A 25,181-nucleotide genomic window follows, 5' to 3' on the forward strand; every position below is an offset into this window, starting at 1 on the left:
TCTTCTTTGTGCGTGACTACTTAACAAACCACAACCAACTACTAACCAACAATTAACAACCCAAACCCACCTCAAGGGGACCTAGCATTTATATACCCTCTGAAAAGTCACACACTATCAGAAACTATCTGTAACTGGCAAAATCACACCTCTGCTACAGCACGAGGCAAATCATAGTCAGCTGCTATGGACAGTCTGAAGCAGCGTCATATCCCACATCTGGGATTAAAATAAAAACATATTCCTACTTCTGTGTTTTTTAAAGAAACCAAAATCCTCACTATACTTCCAGCCTAGCAGTCTTGCTTCTGAGCCTTTTCTGAGACCCACCCCAATCTCTGAGAGTGGGGACATCAGTCTGACACTCCAGACCCTAGGCATGTGTCTGAAAGACAGACATGGGAGGCTGTTCTCAGGAGTCTGCAGAAATGGAGTCAATGTAGTGAGACAGTTAGCAAATGATTTCCAGTGTCCTAGTCCAAGATGCTTCCCCAGTCCAATGCACCTTTGGCATTTTTAACTTGAAGCTGCATCAGTACCTAGAAAGATGGCAGCTGAGGGCCTGCAGCACATCTGGTGACACTGTGTGAGAGAGGATGGGGGTTAATCCTAGGCAGACTGTGCACTAAGGGTAGTCTAGCCTCCGGCTCACAGGGCTTCCTCGTCATCTGGACAGTCTTTGGAGCTTTCCCAAACACTCCTGCACTTGGTTCCTGTGTTACTTTCATGCGGAGCTCCAGCTGAGAAGGGGAAGGGCCGCTTCTCACCCTGCCCTTCCCATCTTTCCCCTTGAACTAGGGCCAGAGCTCTTGGGAATGAGATGTTTATCTGAGAAGAGGCTAGAGGTCAGATGGAGAGAGGACTGCCCGCCCTCTCCCAGAAAGAGCTCTTAGAGGAGCCTAAGCCCATGTACGGGCTGAGTAATTACAGGCGAGCCAGCACGAGCCTCTTGCCCTGCTCACCTTCCACTAAAATGCACAGTGCAGCATAGTGGTGGAATGTAGTTATTAATTTCACTCATCTGACCCCCGCTCCCCTGCCCTGAGCTCAGTGTTAGAAGAAAATGATAGGGATAGATTGTGGCTCTGTCAGGCTTCCAGAGACTTCCAGAGAGCTGAGCTATCAAAGGCCATCTGCCGCCCACAGCCTAGCAGTCTGCATGACCCCAAAGGTGCAGCCAGAACCACAGATACTGATGGACAGAGAACAGCAGGAAGCCATGAGAGAGGCCCAAGCCCAGTCTGAGCCTTCAGGGACCCTGGAAGGTCCACTGCAGAGCAGGGGTTCGCAGGCAGGCCTGATGCACAGAGTGCCACCTCAGACCCAATTCATCAAAACACACTTCAGCTTCTCAAATCAGGAGCATTTTTATTAGCTTCCCCAAGAGTTTTATGGCACAAAGCCATACCTAATGATTCTATTTTATGGAAAGTTAGACGTCCCGACTAGGCTTTGAAGACAGGAGGCCGGCCAGCTGCAAATCTTCGTGGAGAAGGATCCTCTCCATCTCTTCACAAGCATCTCAGGGAACATCTCGGAACGTCTTCATCTCAGCCAAGCAGAGGCCACGGATGCTGCTGCACACAGCTAATGATGCACATGATGGTCCCATGACAAAGAAGTTCCTGATTATTGGCCCTGACTTTGAGAAGCCCGGACTTAAAGTTCCTGTCCACACCACACACTAAGCTAATCACTCTACAAGTTCCCTGCTGGCTATGGGCAAGAACACCACACTCAGAACACTTATACTCCTGGGACAATGCAAGACAACTCCCAGGATCTTCCCTAAATCCTCTTCATGGAGAGTCAAAACTGGAGGTGACTTTGGAAATCAATGAATCTAATTACAGGTGAAACATGACCATCACAGATGTCAAAAGCCTGTGCCAGCCAGAGCCAGGAAATCATCCCCACGCGCCATGGCCTCAGCAGGTTCCGACTCCCACTCCTAACCACTCCTTGGCCATGATTTTCCTCTTCTGGTCATCCTAAGTTCTGAGAGGGAAGATGCATAGTTTCCACACAGGGACCAAAGTAGACAGATCAGAACAGACAAGTGGGCATTGTGTCTTACCACGTCGTAGCCTGTTGGTGCTCGGTTCCGGGAAGCCACCACCCCAACTCCCGTGATGGGGTCCATCGGTGTCTCTGGCAAGGCTTCTGAAAGCTCCTTGACTTCGGGCATGGTGGCTTGGTCCTGGTTTGGAAAAGGAAGTGGAGAGCAAACAATTCAGACCCAGTGTTTACATGAGTGAGCAAGGTTTCAAGTAGACTGAGAATCCTGGGGCAGCCAGCCTCAGTGAGCTCTACATTCCTTACCTGGCCTTATCTGACCCTGAACCCAGACCAAGAATTCAACCACCGCACCTCAAGCTGTTAGTGTGGAATGCTGAGGGCTCATATCAGGACGTAATTTCCACTCAAACACAAAAGCACATTATCATATATTCCAGGCTGGTCTCAAACTCCTGTCTTCCTTCCTCTTCTTCCCTCCTGAGTGCTCACAAGTGTGTATGCCTAGCTTTATGTGGTGCTAGGGATGGAACCCTGTATGCAGGTTAGACAAGCATGTTACCCACTGAGCTACCTGCCCAGCCCCACATTCTTCTTAACTCTACTCCCAACTGCCTCATTTCTGACCAGGGACTAACATTGGACACCCCTGGCAAAGTCTGTATGTACCTCACACAGTGCTCCTGTGTGGAGCTAGGCTTCCGAACCACAGCTAAACCTTCTGCAGACAGAGAATTCAATGAGCTCCAAAACCAGAGAGCGCATCTGGGCATAGGCAGAGGAGGTGTGTGCGGCTCTAGGCTCCACACCTATAAGACAGTGTCTGAACAAGAAAGTAAACTTTGGGGGGCCCCAGCTTTCTCTCGACTGTAAAATGAGGTCTTGATCCACACAGGGGCTGTTGTGAAAACAGAGAGAGAATATAAAAGAGGGGCCCAGAAAAGCACACAGTAGGCACTCAGAAAACAGCAGGTGGACTGGAAGGCTTAAGGGCCTGTGGGTTCTTAAGGGCATTCTGGCTTGAGCTGGCCAGAAGGGAGGCACCATGCACTAGAGGTCTGGCCCTCTTCTTTGTCTAGTTTAACCTCCAGGTCAAGTGGCTCTTACTCAAAGCTAAGCACTGTGATCCTAATTCTCACTGGTCACTTGGATGAAAAGACATGCGTGGAATTAACCTTTTGCTGCTCGCTGCCTCTGCCCAGGACCAGCGGAGGAGGCTGATGAAGTACGGAAAGCTGTACTGAACGCCTGGCCACCTGAGTGGCTGTGCACCAGAATCCAAATAAAACCCTCCGCACCTGATATGGAGCACTGTTACTGGGCAAGCGGTGGGGAAGAACGAAATAAGTCCCACCTTGCTCCACAGCAATTAAGCCCTACTGGCTGCTGCCCTCTCAAAGCTACAGCTTCTAAAACAAACATCCTGCCTGAAGAGGCAGCGGGAGGCACATTCGAGTTCCTCAGACTCATACCAAAAAGCGCTGGCCACTCAGGCTGTCTGTAGCCCACCTCACAGGAACCATCAAATCGCTGCATGCAGGTCTCCTGTTTAGTCAGCGGAACCTACAGAGTACACTGGAAACAGACGTGGTGCTGGTTAGGACTTGGCAGTGCCTGGCACCTCGCAGGTCGGGGGCAAGAGGTGGAGACCGGTCTGCACCTCTTTCTCCTCTCCTGAATTTTCATTTTCTAGGCAGCTTTTATCTAGCTAGGGCGGCTCAGTGCTTAGTGCTCTAGCACCCAGTAGGTACTGAGTAAATATTTATCAGGTGACTCCACACCTGTGACCCCAATATGGGTTTAGGGTTAAATAGCTGCACCTGCCCAATTCTGAGCCAATCTCTAAACAAAATGCCTCTGTCCCTGAAAAATCCTGTAAGGGGTGGGGGGTGGGGCAGATAAAAATCACAGGGCTGCAGTTTGCAAAAATATTGGTACCTGATGTCTGTTACCAAAGATGTTTTGCAATTAACAACTCATTAGCAAAATGTACGAATCCTGCCAGTGTTAAATATCATGCTGTGAATTTAATAAAGAACGTGTGAAGAAAAAAAAATATATATATTTTAAAATCCTACTGCCTTTACTATGAAAGAGAAAGAGGGACAGGGAATAAAGAGAAGAAAAAGAAATGAAGGAAAAGAGAAGGGATGGAGGGAGTCAGAAAAGAGCGAGATTGTGAGCACACACAGAGGAAATATCGCATTTGCTGGGAGATCCATGCTCCCCAATGGCAATGCACTCCATGAGGCATAATGACAACGACTCTCTTTCTTGCTGTCGATTGCAAGAGGGTGAGTACGCTTGCAAAGGGGAGCTACTGCTCCCATAATGCACCTCGGGAGCCATCCAGCTGCAGCTTCCAAGATGGCTGCGTGCGGGCAGCCTCCAGCGGAAACAGACAAAGAGCCTGGTCTCAGAGCTCAGGAGCCCAGCTCGCCCAGCCCACTGCAGGTCTGGCTCAGCCCGCACAGTCGTCTCCAAGCTCGCCCCGCCTCTCTCCCTTGGTTGCCAGGTTGCTGTGCCCTGGGGATCAAGGCAGTCTTTGTGCCTCGGAGACAAATGGCTGTTCCAGGGGCTTCGGCCCACTTGGCGGTGGGGCATGGCCGCCACCAGCCAAGGAGCCTCTTAATGAGAAACGCCCAAGATATCCATGGCAGAGTCCATCGCTCAAAGTGGCTTGCCCTGAATTACATATTTTCTGACTGCAAATTACTTTTAACAGCGTCTCTACAGTCACTTCAATTGACCTTCCTAACAAAAGGCCATTTATTAACTTGCACTCCGTGTTTCCTCAGGCTGCCTGGAGCCTCCAGCCGGAAGGGAAGGCAGGGAGCACAACGGGGACCCTGCAGCCCAGGGTCCTGAGCCAGGCCTCTGCCTGGAAGAAGAGGGGCCGCGAATATGAGCCCAACAGAGGGCTAGAAGGGGAGGGTAAGGGAGCAAGTGACAGACATTGACCAGCAGGCAGGAGGTGACTCCGTATAAGACACAAAGGGCCTTCCAGCAACAACTCCTGGTTCCATCATAGTGGCTCCGCGGCCACGTTTGTACAGAACTCTGCACATCCACTGGGCTTTTCCAGGTTCCTTATCAGCCGATACTCTCCTCAGAGCTGGAGGGTCCCTCAAGCTAGCCTTATTTTTACATAAGCAGAAACTGAGGTTTGGTCCAGACCCCCAGCAGCTGGTGGCTGACAGCAGGCAGAGGATGCTCCACAGTCTAGTCTGTGCACTGTCCACTGCACATGGGGACCAGCATCCTGCTCAAATGCAAAAGCAGGCTCAACACTAATTATATTTTAAAATGCCAGAGTGTTTTTTTCCTCTGGCCATAGCTCACTAAGTAAAGCAAAGGGGAGAAGCATACAGAAAGATAAAAGTAACCTGGGATTAATTTCCCTCACACCTCACTTTTGAGATTCAACATTTCCCTCATAAATAATTTACAACAATAAAAATGAGCTAAGGCCATGTTTGTGTAGGACAGAGGTAAATTCAGGCCTAATGAGGGAGATCTGAGCTCGGCACAGGGGGGAATGGGTTGATCTATGGCCTAGCGTGTGCAGGATCCACAGCACACAGGGGCTCCATTACCACGCACAAGCAGCGGGGCCAACCGGCCTAAAGGAAGGGAGCAGAGAGGCAACACTGTGCCATCCAGCTGTGGCCACAGGAAGTGTCTCAGGGAAAGCCAGAGTAGAGTCCCTATTTGGGTGACTGGATGGCAGATACTGAGCCACTCTGAAACCAGTGGATTCTCAACACTGGCCAGGCAAGGAAGGAAGGTACTGGGCTCTTGGGAGTCACATCTGCTCTTGGCCATGGTGACAGTGACCTTGAGCTGTTCTCTTTTGGTAGCCTTCCAGATGTCAGTCCCCAGTGACCTTTCCTGAGTGGGCATGTGGCCTCTACCAGATCATTCCCAGGCTGAGGGCTGCAGAGCCCTGCTCCAGGCATCTGGTCTGTGTCTCTCTGAGGGATCTTTCCTCAAGATAAGAGAGTCAAGCAAGAGTGTGGGCCATGCACTTCGAACCAAGGTGTGAGTTTGGTCTTCCAAGGGAGGGGGTCTTTTCCCCTCCACACCACACTGCACGCATTTGCAATGGAGGACTGGCCAGGAGGAGGCCTGGTTCCCTATAGCACAGCGCCTCAACAACACTGTCATCCCAGGTTCACAGAGAAGTGAACTTCACAGTTTAACTATGAAGCCCCTTCACAGTGTGGCGGGCAGACAGCACACTGCTCCCTTGTAGCTGATCAAAGAATTACCGCGACCATGCACTAAAGTCAGCAGTTCTGGGCTTAACTGACGCTGCTCATTGTTTCAGAATCAAAGGCTGCCTCGGGCCCCAGCCGCGGAGAAGGCGAAGCTACTGCAGCACAGCTGAAGACTCGGGGGAACTTTGATATCATCTCTGTTTAATTTCCACAGCCTTAGTGAGCCTGGGGTTTATCTCGTTTTATCAACTCCGGTACTGAAATCAAAACCCAGCTAACAACATGCAGTCCCTCCACAGAGGCCCTTCTAGCTGCTGCCTTCAGAGAAGGCCTGGTCTCCCTGCCACCCCAGCCTCCCTGCAGAGAGTATGGGCAAGGCTGGCTCAGAAGCAATGCCAGCACCTGCCCACCAGGGCTAAAGGAGTGATCACATGTCTTCTGAAAAGAGTCATTTCAAAGTACCAAAGTGGGAGGGGACTTCAGGTTAAACTGGACGACTGTAATTGAAATAACGAAACCAGTGGCTTCATTAAGTCCCCACAGAAGGATGATCTGTGTCCAGTCTGCTTGGGGTCCAAGCTCAAAGGGCACCAAAGACACAAACTGCCCATACCCTGCTGCTTGTGGGGCAGGAAAGGAAAGGGAGACATTTCCCACTCCGAGGCCACAGAGGCAGACTCTCTCCCCAGGAAAGCTGCTGCTCCAGCCAGGTGACCTCAGACAGGGAGGACTCTGCACCTCTTTCCCAGTGGCTCCATGCTCACTCTGGACCCTCCCAAGAACTAGCATTGTTCTGCAGACAAGGAAGAGACAAAAGGCACAGCCATTATCTTCAACATGCCACACTGCACAGAACACAGAGGTATAGAACCTACCTCACTTGGAGGCTTCAAGCTGAGACCAGGTGCCGGGAAACACCCAGGGCTGTGTGTGCAGCCAGCAATCAGAGAGTGCACAGCTGGAAGGCCTCTGCTGTAGAACCTCAAGAGAGGGCCTGGTTCACCTGCACCTGGGTGTGTGCATAGCTAAGTTGGTGGTGACCCATCAGAAGTCAAATCCCTGGGGCAATCGCCATAGAATAGGCAGGTAGCAGCAGGCCACTAACTATTGGGAGGGCTGTCCTGATACCAGGGAATGATAGCAACATTTTTCTAAGCTCTCCTAGGTCACAGAATTTTCCAGCTGGGAAACGAACAATGCACTTCCCTTTCCCCCAGTAAAGGTCTGGGTTTTTCCTAATGGAAGGGTCTGGTACACAATTGCACCCAATCTAATCAGACCTTTCTCACTTAGATTAATCATTTGAGGACCATACATACGTCCCATGAGGCACACAGGGCAGACTCTCTCAGAAAGCAAACGTAGGATGGAGCTTCCAGCACTGCCCAGACAAAGCTGCCCGAAGGAACCCAGATCTGTGCAAGCCCTAGAACACAGCCGGAAGGTAGAGAGCCACCAGAACACAGGTGAACCTCATTCTGCCTTATTTATGATTGCAGCAAATAAGGATTGAGCCTGCCCATTCCTATCAGGTCTAACCTGGTCTACCACACTGGAGGAACCTGACAGAAGGAAAATGGCCAGAAAACAAAACCATCCCAGGAGGTCACAAGAGCAGGAGGTCCTTTTATGCTTCGTGCTATAGGATAATTAAGTCATACATTGCCCTGGTGGCCAGTGTCAGAGTACAAATGCTGTCACCTCGGTGTCAGGCTGATGGGCTCCCACATTCCATATCCTTTTTGGCTTTCCCATCTTGTTTCTCTAGTAGACCCATCAATCCAATCAGCCCATCTGACAGCTGACAGACCCCACAAGGCCCTTCCAGTTCTCTCCTAAAACTCAGGGGTGTGCCCGGTATTTTGCTGGCTGACTTTCCCCGCATATCCCACTGGCACCGCCAACTTGGCTCACCTCAACACACCCTCACACACTCCCTCCCGAACAGGGCCAGGCACCTGTGGACAGCCAGGAAGAGAGGAATGTTCTCCTGCACTTGGGATCCTGGAGTGTCTCCTGGAAGCTGCTAAAACCAACAGCCCTGAGCCCCATATTAGCATCAGACTCCTGGAGCTGCCAGGGACTGGGGCAAGGCGCCCAAGAAGCTGCAGAGGGTCTCTGCTGAGGCTAAAACTGCTGGTCCTTACATGCAATTCAAGAACCCAGAGGTTGGTCTTTATTATATGTTTGATAAGCAAACGGTGAATGAATGAAATGAAATGAACTTGAAGGTGACCTTCCATTGAGAAGAATCTCAGAACGAGTTCCCTATCCTTTGCCTCCTGATCACAGGTCAGCCATGAGTACCAGCTTGTCTTCCATAGACACCTACCCCCACCATTCAACATGCCAGGCGCTTCTCAAAATTTCCCAAGCCTTCTCCAACTGCCCATGCAGACAAATGCCATCACCCAGAGCTCTAATAGCGTAGGTCTTAGCATACACATATGCCCACATACACAAGCATGAACAAGGATGAGTGTAGACACAGCCTTGCTACTCAGGGTATACGCTTCCCTCACGTTGTTCAAAGACATGCTATGTGCACCATGCTGAGAGTCGGTGCTCAATGCATGGTCTATGTAGGAATAAAGAGTGAATGAAGTTCTTGCCCTCTCAAATACTGCCCAAATTTCAGTAGGTTAAGGAGACTGCATCACACTACAGAAGCAACAGTGATAGCAAGCCTACCTGGCCCCTTTCCATGGGACCCCCGGCAGGGTCATTGAAGTCCTAGAAGGACAAACTGAACTCCAGAAGTCCCCATGTGTGAAGGGGAGGAGCTCTGCAAAGTCTCTGTGACTTTGTCTCTGGCAAAGTCTGGATGTTGATGCAGTGGTGATGTACGAGGGCCTGGAAGGGGCTCAGAGTGTCCCCGTTGGCTGCAAGGAGAATGTCCTGAGGAGCTTGTCCCTCTACAAACAGCAGCCCTTACCCAGGTTCTGGGTCTGAGCTGAGACTGAATAATGCAATGCAGCCCAAGAGAAGCTCCCCAGTGCTAGTAGCAGCAGAAAGGTGTGAATCCAGGCTACAGGGAATATCCCCAAGGCAAGGGGCTGCAAATGAGGAGACACCTCCTTCAGAGGAAAGAACCGGCCTCCCTAGAGACAGAGGTGGGGATGGTGGCACAGTGGTATGAACAAGCATGGGCTTCTGGGGGCACAGCAAGCAACAGATGGGCTATGAAACAAGTTTATGAAATGCCAAAACAAATCCAACTAAACTCCATTTTTAAAACACGGCACTGCCGCCTATCCCTCAGGCTAAGCAAGTGTGCATAGGGGAATGGGTATATGCTTGGTCCAAAGCAGGATACCAAGACTTCAGTTCTATGTTTCTCCCGCCTACATGGCCTCCATCAAGCCTCCCCAGGCTTCCTAGGTTCCTAGTGTAGGGATGGCCAGCAGGGCATAGGATGGAGTCAGACCAGAAGACCAATCGAAGCTCAGACACTCACAGCTGTGTGGCTCGACACAAATCAATCAACACAGGCCTGAGTTTTCACCAACAGAAGCGGGAGGATTCGGTATATTTTCTCTATGGGATTACAAGGTGCATAAAACATCTAAAGTTGTATCAGAGAACACACTCTGTAGAGTAAAAAGGCAACTTGAAGAATGAAGGGAGTTATTTGCCAACCATATCTGCTCACAGTATGTGATGAGGAGTTATATCCAAATCTATAAAGAGCTAAGCAAGAGTCAACTTACTCATTTATAGTGGCTAAATTACTTGAACAAGCATTTCTCCAAGGCTGAGAGATGCGGGGACCACGTGCAGCACAGAAGATGTTCAACTAGGAACTCCCTGGGAAATGCCAGTTAAAGCCCAGACCACAGTGAAGTGTCTTACACCCATCCTGCTGGATACCTCCAGGAAGAAAAGCAAGTACCCAGAGGGTAACAAACGTTGGGAGGATGTGGAGAAATCAGAAGCTTTGATGTTATCGGTGGGAGTGTACACAGCAGCCATCGCTTTATGGGGGAAAAGTATGCTAATTCCCCTGAGGATTAAAAATAACGTCCCCACATATGACCCATTCCTAACTATATACTCCCAAAGAACTGAACAAAGAATTGTCAGAACAGCCTAATTCAATGGCCAAAATATGCTGAATGGGTAAGTGAAATGCAGTCAATACGTCCAATCGTGCATCATTCAGCCCGGACATCCATAACACGATGAACTGTGAGGGTACTGTGCTAAGTAAACTTAAGCCAGTACTGTGAGGGTACTGTGCTAAGTAAACTTAAGCCAGTCAGAAAAATCTACACATCCTAGGACTCCATCTCCATCAGACTCCCAGCAAGGCCACACCCAGGGAGACAGAAAATTGAATGGAGGTTGTCAGGGGCCCTAAGAAAGGGACTTGTTTAACGATTTCAACTTTGCAAGCTAAAAAGGGTCGGGAGATTAGGGCTGGAGAGATGATTCAGCTTTGAAAACACAAGAGGACCTCATTTTAGTCCCCAGAGCCCAGTCAAAAAGCCAGACAGAGGTGAGTGGTGTCGCTGGGGAGATGGCTCAGCTGTAAAGGGCACACCTTTTTAATGGCTGTGCCTTTTGTCTCTTCCTTGTCTGCAGAACAATGCTAGTTCTTGGGAGGGTCCAGAGTGAGCATGGAGCCACTGGGAAAGAGGTGCAGAGTCCTCCCTGTCTGAGGACACCTGGTTGTAGCAGGTGCTTCTCCAAAGGAGCTGGGTTCAGTAGCTCACAGTCATCTGCAACCCCAGTTCCAGGGCATGTTGTGGGTTCCATCCTCTGGGGATGCACACAGCACATTGACATACATGCAAGCAAAACATTCATACACGCACAATACAATAAAGTTATATTTTTATATAAGTAAATATATAAATAAAAACCAAGAAATGGTAACACACACTGTTGTCCCAGTACTGAGGAGACAGAGACAGGAGACTTTCTGGACCATCTGGCCATGCTAGCCTAACTATCATAGACCCAGACCAATGAGAAAACCTGCCTCCAAACCCCAAGGTGGGTGGCTCTGAAGAACAGCACCCAAGGCTGACCTCTGGCTTCCACACACATGCTGATGTACACAGACACACGCTGCGAGAAAAGCTCTACAGATTAGCTGCAAAACAGTGTGACTACGCCGGCTCTGATCTGTTAACACTGGCTACGTTGGTAAAGTTTATGTTGTTGACATGTAAAACTTTTCTAAAAGCATCTAGAACTGTGGGTCTCTAATTTCAGCAAGCATAGAACACCCCAAATGTGCTTACTAAGTACACAGGTTCCAGAGTCCCTTTCTTAGGGATTCTGCCTCAGTGAAGTCTGGGGATGGAGTCCTGGAAGCTGCATTTTCACAAACTCCTCAGGCTTATTGGGCCCATTAAGAACTCATGTTATGCCAGGCGTAGTGGCGCACGCCTTTAATCCCAGCACTGGGGAGGCAGAGGCAGGCGGATTTCTGAGTTCGAGGCCAGCCTGGTCTACAAAGTGAGTTCCAGGACAGCCAGGGCTATACAGAGAAACCCTGTCTCGAAAAAAACAAACAAACAAAACAAAACAAAACAAAAAGAACTCATGTTAAAGAGCAGAAAAAATGGCTCAGTGGTTAAGATTGCTCTTACAAAGGACTCAAGTTTGGTTCCCAGCACCTGAGTTGGGTGGCTCACAACCACCTGTAACTCCAGCCTCAAAGAGTTACCTGCAGTCATGTGCATAAGCCTGCCTACCCCGCCCCCCCCCATACACTTAAAAAAAAAAAAAAAAAAAAAAAAAACTTAAAACAAGTTCATGTATGGGCTAAGAAAATAGCTCTGTAAATAAAGGTACTGGCCACTAAGTCTGATGGCCTGAGTTTGATCCCTGGGACCTACATGGTGGAGGGAGAAAACCAACTCCTACAAGTTGTCCTCTGGCCTCCCCACACATGTAACCCTCACCCCACTATCACACACAAAGATAATTTTAAAAAAGAATCATGTGTCTCTCTACTTAAGTGACTATTCTGTCTTGATCAGTATCTAATTTTGAACATTCTGTCCTGATCAGTATCTAGTTGGGGTTTTTTGTTTATATTTATTTATTTATTTACTTATTTTTAAAAGAGTGGATGTGGCAAGCACACATCTATCTGTACCTACAGATAAAAAGAACACAGAATGTATTAGGAAAAAAAGTCCCAGCTAGAAGGCCAACTAGAGGGCCCTCCCTCCTCAAGGAAGCTGAGACACTAAGCTCCTGTGTGTGGCCCTGGGATCTGGGCCCATGGGGCTCTCATATTTCTGCCAGGACAAGCTTAGCATCTTGCCAGGAGTGTGTCAACTAACCAAACACATGCCCATAGGATGTCCCCAATAAGGAAGTAATGTCATACACACCCCACTGGAGGCTCTACCGCCTGGGCAGCTGGAGCAGGAGACTGACTCAAGCCCCTGCTCTGCAGACAACACTGAGAAATCACAATTCCCTGGGGCTGCAGAGGAAGTCAAGGCCAGGAAGAGCCCCCAGGGACAGCAGAGACCAGAGAGGAAGCAGTTCACTACAGGCACCCTACCACCCCATATCCCCAACTGGCAAAGAAGGCTCCCGCCATCCGCAGACCGTAACCAGCGTCCTCAGCTCAACCACATCCAGCCATGCAGTCATTTGTCATCTTCCTTGTGCCAACTGTACTCCACACTTCCCACACTCAACCCCAGCACCATCATCATGTGGCTGTGTGGTGAGGCTGATGCTCTTTGGAACACTTCTAACCGGCCACGGCAGAGGGACCCAAGCCACTGGCTTCTGATCCTGTGAAGCAGATCTGCCGTGAAATGGGCAGAAATTCAGTTTTGGGGTTCTCCCTTGCTCCTTAAGCCCTGGGAGGCTTCCAGCCACTGTTTTCACATGGCCATGTGGTCTTATAACACACACACACACAAACTCAAGATATCCCTGAGTTCTTTTTCTGATGGGGCCTGAGCCCAGCAACAAATCATGTGAGCAGCAGGCCTGCTGAGTGCTGGATCCCGCTTAATTCCCATGAGGCCCTGTGCCTCTGGAAGGATCAAGGGCCTTCCTGATTGATGATGCTTATGGCATAAGTATTATTTGTAAGCCACTTTCTACAATTAAGAAAATGGGGATTCAAGAAAGGGATAGTGCTTTATTAGGGTCACTTGAGGTCTAAAGTGTGCGATAGAACTCAACCCAAGCCCTCAAAATCAAGCCACGTTTACTATAGCATAGCTTTTGATTCCCCCAAGATGGCCTTTCTTATGCCTACAAAGAAGCACTCAAAAAACAAACTAAAGAAGCAAACCTCTTTACCAAAATGCCTAACAGTAGTTGCTGACCGGGCTGGGCAATGTAGCTCAATGGTAGAGCTCACCCACATGCACAAGTTTGATGCTAAGTCCTAGAAAGAACTGCTTTTACTCATAAATTCACCACAGTAAGGCGGGCACTACGTTACAGTGTCCTGAAACACTTCGTTTATATCCCACCATGACCCTATAATAGATATCTTTAGTCTACATGACAAAAAAAATGGAGACTCAGAAGGCTTCATTCATTTCACAAGCCACACACTGTGAGTAGAAAAGCCAGACACAGGCTAGGGTTTCGTCCTTAAACTCAATTAACTTAACTTTAATAATATTCTAGAGTAGTCTAGGTCTACCAATACAGGCACGACAAAGGTCTTTAGCCTGTAACAGGGACATAAATACCAGAGGAGGGAATGGGCGATGTAAACAAGAAAGGGTGATTTTATATTCAATGACCCAGCTGACACTCTGTCAGTCAATCTCCCGGGTCCCTATAGTAGCCGTAATTCTCAGAGAGACCCCGTTAAATATGAGTGTGGTACAAGTTCTCAAAGCACCCCCAAACGATTTCCCAGCTGGCAAGAAAGATGACACCATCCCCGGTAACTAACCTCTTGTCTGCTTGGAGTTTTTCAGTTAGTATAGGTTTCTATAGGGCTTATCTTCTAACTTTCCCAAGGCAGCTGATAAGATTCGCCAGCCCTGTTAAAGGGAGATAGGATCCAACCAGCTGTCGGGAAACATAGGCGATTACCCCAACAAGGCATCACCAGAGACAAAGGCCCTGAAAGAGGAGCCTTGCCTGCTGTCTGCCAATGTGGCTGAAATCCAGGCGCTCTGGGTCTCCCGTGGGGGCAGGGAGTAGGGGCTATGGCCATTTGCCTTGGGCCTGCCTTGTCTTGCTGAACAGGTCGTTGGGGTCAGGGGACAGAAGAAACAGGCTGATAATTTAGGGACAGCTGTGTGCTAAAGACAAAGAAAACAAAGATGCTCCTGGCTCTACCTTATTCACTGTGTCTGTCTCTGAGGATGTGGTCCCTGGTGCGGTGCTAATCAGTCCCTTGGGCTTCACTTGCCCTGGCTGGAGTCATTGCAAGGGGAGGCTAATCAACATGCCCACCACGCTTCCTGGATGGCTGGTCACCTTGCAGACAGGTGCCCTACAGTTCGGGTGCCCCCAGGTAATGATGTCTGAGGGTCAGGTGCGCGCTCATCCGCACCCACGTGACAGCTGAGAGCCGGACCCCAGGCCAGGCGAGTCAAGGGAACTGTCCCCAGCGTGTGCCCCGGTGGAGATCGTCGCCCCTCACCTGGCTCCACCCTCGGAGCGCTGCTGCGACTCGAGTCCCCAGCTCGCTCCCGCCGCAAGGCCGAGCCGGAGCCCCCCGAGAGCCTGCGGCACCGCGCCGGGCGGAGGCCGCCCTCACGGGGCCTGTCCCCACGCGGGGCTGGGCGAGCCGCCCGCAGGCCTGGGCCCGGCCGGCTCCTCCCGTGCCCGCCCGTCCCCGCCCGTCTTCCCGCGCGGGCCTCACTTAACTGTTCCCCGCTGGGGCGGCGGCGGCTGCGGCGGCGGCGGGTCCCGGCTCCGTCTGACGCAGAAGCAGCTTCTCATCGCCCGGGCGGCGCGGGAGGAGCCGGGCCCGGGGCCCAGGCGGCTGCAGCCGGCGCCGCAGCTCGAGCGCAGCCTCCCCGGGAGCGGCGGCGGCGAGGGGCGGGGCGCGGCCTGGCGGCGGCAGCGACGGCGGCGGCGGCAGCAGCGGCTCGGGCCGGGGCCGGGGCGGGAGGGGCGTGCAGCCTGCGGCGGAGCCCGGGAGCGCACCGCCCTGTGGCCCCCGGTGCCCTCGGTCCCCGCCCCCAGTCGGCCTCCGCTCGGCTCTGCTAGGCCTCGCCGTCCCCCTCGTCCACCGCTCAGCCCAGCTGTAGGTCCCTGCAAGACGCTCTGACACCCAGGCCTGCAGGCCCGGAGTGGCCCTTTGCAGAGACGCCTTCCCACCTGTCCCTTGTAGGCTTGACTGCACCCCGGGGCGATCCCCTCTGCTCTGCCCACAATCCGGCTAACCTAATGCGGTGCAGCCGGGCCTCAGACTGACCCCACTCTCAGAGCAGGTCTCAGCTTGCCCCTCTTGCTGGGCAAATGATTTACCCACAGAGGCCTGGGGGCAAGCCTTGAGGAGGGATCTAGTGTAGCATGCCTGCCCTTGCAGTGCCTGGGGAAAGGTACAGAAGTCAGGAAGAAATGGAGCAGGACCCTCAGGCTGTAAGAAAAGGAGGCATCAGCAGCCTTTGATCCCTGAACCACCTGCCCCTACACAGCCAGGCCTGCAGGCCCTGGAGGGGACATGTGCTAAACGGGATATTTAAAACAGAGGATCACACGGTAGCCGGCTTGGATTTGCTCAGGCATCGGGACTCATAGTCACACATCCTGTGCTTTTCCAAAATAGTCAGCTCCTGAAGCAAATGGTGCCAAGCAGGCTGTCAAGGAAAAGATCCCGTGGGGACAATTCTCAAATGTGTGCATACAATCCAGGTACTTGTGTCACTCAGAAACACCACTGATCCAAATGGGTTTATAACAAGTCCAAACGCACCATAAGGAAACAGACAATCTGTGTTCTTAACTGGTACAGAGCCCAGCACAGTGGTGCTCCATTTAATTCCAGCCCTTGGGATGCAGAGGCAGGCAGATCTCTGTGAGTTCAACACCAACCTGGTCTACATAGTGAGTTGCCCGAAAGCCACAGAGGATTTGAAAAGAGACCTTGTCTCCAACAAAAACTTGCTACAGGCAAAAGAAAAAAAAAACATATTTCCAGGTTTATCATAACCCTGATATCAAGATCTAACAGAGATAACACCACCAAGAACTCAAGTGCAGAGTTCCAATCCCTAGAGACCTGAATATATGTGATTTTATGAAGAATGCTTGCTGTCTAACAAAGTAAGTGTTGTGTGACACCCATCTGTCCACCTTTGGGAGACTCTATGGACACTTCTGGGAAGTCCCATAGTAAGACAAGACAAACAAAAGCCTGGTTCATTTGTTTAGGCAGCCATTTCCCAGAATCATCTGGGCCAAGAAAACCGCTCTCCCCAAAGCCTACCCGTTAACTACCCATGATGAGAATCAACACCATATCTGACTGTACTGGTTGGTTTGTGTGTCAACTCGACACGGCTGGAGTTATCACAGAGAAAGGAGCTTCAGTTGGGGAAATGCCTCCATGAGATCCAGCTGTGGGGCATTTTCTCAATTAGTGATTAAGGGGGAAGGGCCCATTGTGGGTGGTGCCATCTCTGGGCTGGTAGTTCTGGGTTCTACAAGAAAGCAAGCTGAGCAAGCCAGGAGAAGCAAGCCAGCAAGGAACATCCCTCCATGGCCTCTGCATCTGCTTCCTGACCTGTTTGAGTTCCAGTCCTGGCTTCCTTTGGTGATGAACAGCAATGCGGAAGTGTAAGCCAAATAAACCCTTTCCTCCCCAATTTGCTTCTTGGTCGTGATGTTTTGTGCAGGAATAGAAACCCTGACTAAGACACTGACATACATCATACATACATACATACATACATACATACATACATAGCTGTTGCCTATTAAATAAAATTGTAGCATTTTCTGATCCACTTGGCTGTTAAAACCAGCTCAAACTCTTCTACAGTGGTTCTCAACCTGGGGTGGTGGGGTTCACATATTAGATATTTATATTATGACTCATAAGAGTAGCAAAATTGCAGTTATAAAGTAGCAGTGAAATAATTTTATGGTTGGGGGTCCCCACAACAGGAATAGCTGTATGAAAGGTTCTCAGCTTTAGTAGGTTAAAGGTTGAGAGCCACTGCTCTATGATCAAGCAACATTTAGTCCAGAATTACAAAGAGAAAATATAATGTTAAGAAATCTGTAAATCTGGGTCTGGAGAGTTGGTTCAGAAGTTAGGAGCACCGGGAGTTCTTCTGGATGACTTGGTTCAACTCCCAGCACCCGCATGGCAGCTCCAGACTATCCAGGGTACACACGTAGCACACAGACATAGATAAAAATAAACATATCTTAAGAAATAATAAAATAAAAAGGAATCTGTAAACTCAGACCAGGTGTGGTAGCATCCACCTTTTCCTTCCTTTAAAAAAATGATTTATGAGTGCTCTGTCATGCTAGAGAGGGTTTACTGATCTCATTACAGATGGTTGTGAGCCACTGTGAGTGAGAATTTTAGTTTCTTTAAATCACAGAAATGTTATGGGAATATGTTTCTGTTTTAGTCCCAGGTTTAGAATATGGGGCCGCTTCAGATTGTCCACAGCAACTCACTATGATTTGTCTCATGCTCTGGCAGGGGTGTGATTGCACCAGCTGAATCAGATAGTTTACATTTGGAATTCTGGGGACTCTTCAGAGAGCATATAAATTCCAGTGCCCAGAAGAAAAAAGGTAGCCTCTGTTCCCTGCCAACCCTGCTGCCCCCACCCCACTAGGTTCTATTTGAATGCTATTGGTTGCTGTTTGTTAAGTAGACAGAGTTGAAACTGCCCCAGGGGAATTGTAACTTTAAATTTTTCAAATCCTTTTTTTTCTTTTCTTTTTCTTTCTTTTTTTAGACAGGGTTTCACTGTGTAGCCCTGGTTGTCCTGGAACTGACTCTGTAGACCAGGCTGGCCTCGAACTCAGAAATCCGCCTGCCTCCGCCTCCCAAGTGCTGGGATTAAAGGCGTGCGCCACCACTGCCTGACTCAAATCCTATTTTTAATGATGGATCTTAAATGCTTTAACCTTCCTTGTAACCGACCACCCACCAGAGGTAGTGGGAAAAAAAAGATGGGGCAGGACTGGGGGTAGGAACTGGACCTGTTTAGAAAGATTCTTTGGAGCAACTCCCATCTGTGTTATCTGGAAATGAGCAGTTCAGTTCGCAGGTTAGCAGGAGGCAGCAGGAGCTTGATCCACTCACAAACACCTCGCAGACCACACCAGCAGTCCAGTTCAGTAGAATCAGGTTAGCAACAGCAGTGGCACGACCTAGCAGAGACAGCCATGCCTCAGCCTCGGCTCTAGTCAAGAGGGACCAACAGGAACTCCAGGAGAAGTTCTCAGCTGTGTCTCTCTCAGGGGAGCGACAGTCAACAAAGAGACCCACAAGCATTACAACAGCTAACTGTACTACCAAGCCTAGCTCTGTCTCTGTCACTCCATGCAGTCCTATTTATGCCCTCCAAGCATCATGTGTCCTTCATGTGCCTTGCCTCAGCATGTGTACTGAGCACACACATCCAATCAGCTCGAGTCCTTGGAAGCGGCAACAAACTGCAGCACACCACCAGAGGGTTTTTTGGTGCATTTCTTTCCATGAAGTCCTGACAAATGCAACTCAACTATGCAGTGTAAGGCAGACCAGTACACGTGTGTCTTTAGCGAAGAATCCCTCATCACGAGTCCTTTCACGTGCTTGCTTTAGCAGAACATCCTCTCTCCTGTGTCTGCTTCAGCAAATTGTTCCTTCACATGTTTGCCCCAACAAAACACCATCCAACCGACTTTCCAACGGACCCTTAAGTTTCCACTTCACTTCTAATCAGCAGGAAGTAGTCTAATGATATCAGCATCCCCTTTCCCCTCTATCCTTCTTTCTCTCCAACCTAGAGTTGGATTGGAAGGATTGCAGTAGGTAAAAGTACCCAATAAAGCAGCCAAAAGTCCAGCTACAGGCCACTGTGTGGTTTTTGGAGAATTGAACCCAGGACCTTTGGAAGAACAGCTAGTGGATCAGAGTTCTAAGGTTAGCCAGGGTTATGTAGTTAACCCTATTTTTAATATATATACATATAAAATTCATCACACTGATTTTAAATAGATATTATATCAAAAGGATAAATACTGTACATTTTTACATGTATTTTTATTTTGTGTGCATGTTTTTGTCTGCATTATGTATGTGCAACACATGTGTACCATGCCAATGGAGGCTAGAAGAGGGCATTAGAAGTTAAAGGTAGTTGTAGGCTACTAGGTGGATGCTGGGAACAAAACCCTGGTCCTCTGTAAGAGCAGCAGGTGTTCTTAGCCTGAGCCATCTCTCCAGTCCAGAATGGATACTTTAAAAGTACTTAATGAATTTCAACACCACTGTCTTATTAAAAACAAAACAAAACAAACAGTAAACTAAAAAAAAAAAAATCCAAAGGTTTTTGTTGTGGTGGGTTTGGTTTTTTGAGACAGGGTCTCATTTTGTAGCTCTGGCTACCCTTGAACTCTCTTTGTAGACAAGGCTGACCTCAAACTCACAGAGAGCTGTCCTTTTCTGCCTTCTAAGTGCTGAGACTAAAGATGTGCATGCACCACCATACCTGGCCACATTTATACATCCTAACATGGAAAAGTTAATCTATCAGAAGCCATCAACATACACATCTAATGGCAAAACACTGGATGTGTTCTCACTGAAGTCAGAAACAAGAACACAGGATGTGTTAGTAAAAAGAATGCAATAAAATAAGAGAAGTAATTGAGAGGATCCCGGGGACGCAGAGAACCTTTTCCTGGTGTGTTCATGGCTCGTGACCCTAAGAGTAAAGCTCAAAAGCATCGACTTAAAACATTACAGACATCTTTAAGGTGGACCATCTTAAGATAACACAGTGGTCTGCTTTCTCTTCTATAGAGAGAGACTTCCAGCCTCTCACCCTAGTGGGGGGCGGGGTGGTGCAGTAGGCTGGAAGAGTTAGTGAGCTGGTGAAGGGATTAAAACCAAAGCAGATGGCTCTGAGTTCTGTTTTGGCTCTGAATTGACTGCAGACAGAATTTTTTTTGCATAAGCTTTCAGTATTGAGCAGAACTGTTTCTCAGCATGGGCGTGTCACTGTCCCGTTACTCCTGAAACTACAGAGATGAATCTGTCGAGTTAAAGGGGAAAGAACGCAAGTCCACTTGGCTCCAGAGCAACACCCACACTTGCCAGGCCCCTTTGGCAGCACCGAGGGCAGGGTTTTTATGTCCCATTTCCTTTTCCTCTATGCATCAGTTTATAGGAGGCTAGATGGCAGAAAGGCAATGCTAGAGAGGTCCCATACACAACACAACATATTAGTGACTACCATTGACAATGTGCGGTAGGATATTATGTTCATACTATTGATAAGTAGGTATGCGGTGCATGCTAATCACAAGCATTATGGGAAATGGCAAAGTCCATATAAAGACAACAATAAAGCCTCACTAAAGGACGTAACAGAAGATGTTCATGAGTGGAAACCTCATACATTCCTGGGAAGGAGGTCTCAACACTGCAAAGTATCTCCCAGCTCAACTTATGTATGCATGAGTCTATATCAAAACACAGTAGGATTTTTAGAATGGAGTGTGAAAAACCATGGCAAAATCATTGAAAAGTATATCTGGGTAAATAAATATTGGGGAAGGGTCTCACATGGAGGTGTTTATAAGGGGATATTGTTTTAACAGCTATTAAATACAATGTAAAACTCTGGCAGACAAATATAACCATAGGTCACTAGTGTAGGAATATATACTTTAGGTGTGTAGATGTGTGCGCGCTCAAATGGCCAGAGAGACCAGCAGGGGGCATCCAATCCCCTAGAGCTGAAAATCCAGGTGGATGTGAGCAGACCAATGTGGACTGGGAACTGAACTCAGGTCCTCTGTAAAAGCAGCAAGCATTCTAAATTGCTGCTCCATCTCTCTGGCCCCAAGAAAATACATACTTTTCTGAATTTCACTGATAAATATTCTCTTCTTAGTCGTTGTTTTGTTTATATACTTCAATACAAACGGGCGACACAAGTTTATGTGTTTCCATGCATCCTATTCCAGGCCACCACCTTATGTGCCACTCCAAAAACTGATGAATTTCTTGGCTTTGCTCCTGTCACAACAGTGGAAGATAACAACCAAATCAATAATTAAAGGATGTTAGAATACCATGTGACAGGTCACTCCCTTGCTTTAATGTCCTCTAATAACTTCTAATGAAATAAAATACAATTCTAATGCTCAGACACACCCTGCCAAGACCTTGTGTTCTTTTAGGCAGCTGCTCTAGCCAGACAGGTTTCCTCTGAGGTCTTGAAATGTCCAAGATTTCTTTCTGGACTAATGGACTAAAGTGTCTCTGTCTGCAGCCTTGAGCTCCCAGCTTACACACCAATCTCTGGAACATTTGCTTCTCGTCTGTCAAATAGGTCTCTATTTACCTACTGCATTAGTTCATTCCCACTTATCATTCACACTAATTTACAAAGATTTGTTTTCCTATTCTGCAATCAGACCTTTTTCCAGATTGAAAGCTCCATCCACTAAACAGGTAGAGGCCAGATCTGTTTGGTTTTCCCAAACATAAATATGTTCCGTGTGCCAGTCCCTTAGTAAGCATTTGCATAGGGAGAGGTGTCAGCTTTTAAAATGAGCACACCTTTCGTTCATGTCCACAACTTTATTCAAAGTAGACTGACAAGCACATTTTAGGGGGGGGGGGTTCGAGACAGGGTTTCTCTGTATAGCCCTGGCTGTCCTGGAACTCACTTTGTAGACCAGGTTGGCCTCGAACTCAGAAATCCGCCTGCCTCTGCCTCCCGAGTGCTGGGATTAAAGGCGTGCGCCACCACACCTCGAAATTGACAAGCACATTTTGTTACTGCTTATGCTATGAAAATATTAGACATACCCTGTTTAGTAATGACAGATTAATCATTTTTAAAGTTATATTACTTTAAAAAAAAACAAGCTAAGGTAAGCATTCCATACCTTGGTATTTTGTTAATTAAGAAGATGGTTATGAGGGTGGAGAGATGGCTCAGTCATGGGAGTGTGAGGACCTGAGTTCAGTCCCGGATCCCACATAAAAGGCTGGCATGATGGTTTGCACCTGTAAGCCCAACACTGGGGAGGTAGAGGCTGGCGTGTCTCTGGAGCTCACAAGCCACTGATCTATGCCTAATTAGAGAGCCCTGGGTCCCACTCAGAGACCCTAGAAATAAGGAGGATGTCTCATAAGGAAGATGTCTCATGAAGAACGACTATAAGGATAGTCTCTTGTACCTTGTATAAAAACAGTCACCTGTCAATAGAGAGCTGAATGTCCAATACCAAAGCAGGAAAGAATAGACAGGTCTTCTGGTAGAGAGAGGGATGGAAAGAAAGACTCAAGTGCGAGGAAGTCAGAAGTATGAAACTGAGGAGAGGTAGCCATGTGGCAGAACTTAGATTAGTATAAACCGGTTAATTTAAGAGCTAATTGGGGAGCAAGCCTAGCTTAAGGCCACTAGCATTGAAAATAAATTTAAGTCTCCATGTCATTATCTGTGAACTGGGTGGACATAGAGAAAAAGCCCACAATGGTTACAACTGGTTCACAGTAAGGCTTGTAAAATCCTAGCTTAGAGTCCCATGGAAAGTAGGGAACAGACACGTCCCAGCACTGGATGCAGCTTCCTAGGGAAAGACACTAAACTCCCTTTAAGAGGGAGTAAGCAGAGGGCAGTGAGCACCTGGTAGTGTGTGTGCAACCAGAGCCTCAGTGCACCACCCAGCAGGCAGGGCTGCCTGTGCAGGCCACTGCCCAAGGTCTAACACAGCAAACAAACTCCAACCCAGAGCTGGGGCAGGTAGATGAGGCTCCCAGATAATGCCTGCTGGTGTGAGGCTCGTGAGGATCTCACTGAATTGCAAGCAGTGGCTCCAGCCCCCAAACCAGCAAAGGCAGCCTGCTAGAGCAAGCCAAGGGGAGGATGGGGGAAGCCAGCCACCATAGACACGTGCTGGCAGAAGGAGTCTGCGGATGCTCAGAAGGGCAGGCGGAACATTTTCCTAGAGCTGCGTTGCGGCGGGACTGAAAAGCCCCAGACTTCTGACCAAGTAATGTATACGTTTGAAAACAGTAAAAGAGAAACATATATTTAGTTTGAAAATAATAAAGTGAAGTCTCTGAAGGAAGGTGAGAGTCAGAGAGATTAGAAAGAAAATATTTTCCGTGTTAAAAAATGGAGAATGTAATGTCACAGGGCACTTGGACCCCATATAATTTCATTTTAGTTGCTGCAGTCCTGGAATTAATTACAAAATGTTCAGTTTCTATATCCTCTCTATGAAAAATCAGAATAAAACAGACGTAGATAAGGAAAGGCCTGAGGAACGGATTGCTAGGTTAAAGGCCATGGAACAAAGAGTAGAGGATTCTTTAACTCTGAATAAAGGATCTTCAGACCAATCCAGCCCAGAACCTGTAGCATCACCTTGTGATGAAACGGCAGGATGGCAGCCCATAGAGATGCATTAGTCTGAATGAAGACTACAGACTCTGTTTAATGATGCTTCCTTAGAGCAAAGTCATGCAATAGATTGTGATTTTTGTTTTGTAGAGCTTGAAAATATAAAATATAAAGTTTGCATATGTCTTACTGCATCATACAGTTGATGCATGTTCAGAATTCTAACAGGCTTTTGCCTTAAATCCTGCAAAGGATGACCCTAAGCTATTTTATTGGAGATGGCGGCCATCTTGAAGATGCCTTTGCGGATTAAAGGTGATGATATTCCAACATATGTATCTATTAGAAAACAACAGGTTTTTTTTTTTAGACATTATGACACAGAACATGTTATAAATGTATTTTAAAGTTCAACAGGTCAAGCAATTATAAAAGAATCTAGCTACACTTTAAAGTAAATGCTCTGAGAACAGAAGGATCTCTGAGATCTCCCAGAGAGAGATTTAATAATGCTTTAACGACTTAAAGTTTTAAAATGTCAATTATACAGATGGCACAGATGTTGAAAAGCACTGGATTTTAGAAAGGATTACTGAATTAAATCTATCTATCTATCTATCTATCTATCTATCTATCTATCTATCTATCTATCTACCTATCTATCTAACCTCAGAATGGAAGGCAGGAAATATGTTGTGTTGGGGGAGAGGTTTTGTCTTTGTTTCAACAGGAGATGAAAAGCTGTGGACTCCTTCAGAATTAATAAAGATTAGATTTGACCTAGTGGGACCTCCTGAAAATCTTGGCTGCAGACATGAAAGAAAAAAACCAAGAACAACAAAATAAGTAGCATGACTGCTGCTCCCTCTGCATGGGAGCAGCTCTGAGACTGGCCGAGACGAGACCTGAGTGCCTCCAGCCAGGACTCCAGCTAAGCATAGCCAATCCATCATGCTGGCTGCAGGGTCCTCAGGACTTACCATGACATCCTTTCCTATGGCATGGATGCAAATTTATATTACAGTTTGGATATACATTCCAAATAGACATATGAAGTTGATGCCTTTTCCCTACTCAGACGTAATTACCTTTAGCTGAATTGTGCACACCTCACATCCCATTCATGTGCTAATGCAGATATGTATGCTACCTTTGAAATGTTTTATGTTTGGAGAACAAAAGGACCAGACACCAACAAGGACCAGACATGTAGCCCAGGTGATCCTACCTTACAAACTGCTTTAGCTGCTGTTTCATCAACACTTGCATCCAGGACAACTTCAAAGCGCTCTCGGTTGGTCCAGTCTCACAGACTGCTCCAGCGAGGACCTCAGCCAAGCCCTGCACTTTCCCATCACACAGAGACTGGACAGCCAGTGATGTAGCTAGCTTTCTTAGGTCTTAGCAGTATCCTTAAAGACCCCCCAAAAGTCACCCTCAG

General features: G+C 48.2%; 1 protein-coding gene across 15 annotated transcripts in view, besides 1 other annotated feature; it reads right to left on the reverse strand.

Moving 5' to 3' along the window:
• Positions 1 to 15,686, reverse strand: part of Mvb12b (multivesicular body subunit 12B) — a 157,994-nt gene extending 142,308 nt beyond the window's left edge. For 8 of the 15 annotated variants that reach the window (XM_030252116.1, XM_006498373.1, XM_006498370.1 and 5 more), the window contains exons 1-2: positions 15,060 to 15,681; positions 2,078 to 2,200 (exon numbers count right to left, since the gene is read on the reverse strand). In XM_030252116.1, coding sequence (XP_030107976.1) covers positions 2,078 to 2,200; positions 15,060 to 15,134 — 198 coding nt within the window. In that variant the 5' untranslated portion in view covers positions 15,135 to 15,681. Of the gene's footprint in view, positions 1 to 2,077; positions 2,201 to 3,488; positions 11,996 to 14,133; positions 14,484 to 14,525; positions 14,809 to 15,059 lie in introns of those variants that run through there. The other 7 variants (XM_030252115.1, NM_175184.4, XM_030252114.1 and 4 more) reach the window with 7 other exon arrangements.
• Positions 3,070 to 6,579: an enhancer, noted in NCBI's record as "VISTA enhancer mm716". NCBI's record gives its function as "enhancer in: limb[3/8] | trigeminal V (ganglion, cranial)[4/8]" and the evidence as "EXISTENCE:transgenic organism evidence [ECO:0001131][PMID:17130149]".
• Positions 15,687 to 25,181: the final 9,495 nt, after the last annotated feature.

Source organism: Mus musculus, chromosome 2 (genome assembly GCF_000001635.26).
Source record: "Mus musculus strain C57BL/6J chromosome 2, GRCm38.p6 C57BL/6J".
In the NCBI taxonomy this organism is placed as follows: domain Eukaryota; kingdom Metazoa; phylum Chordata; class Mammalia; order Rodentia; family Muridae; genus Mus; species Mus musculus.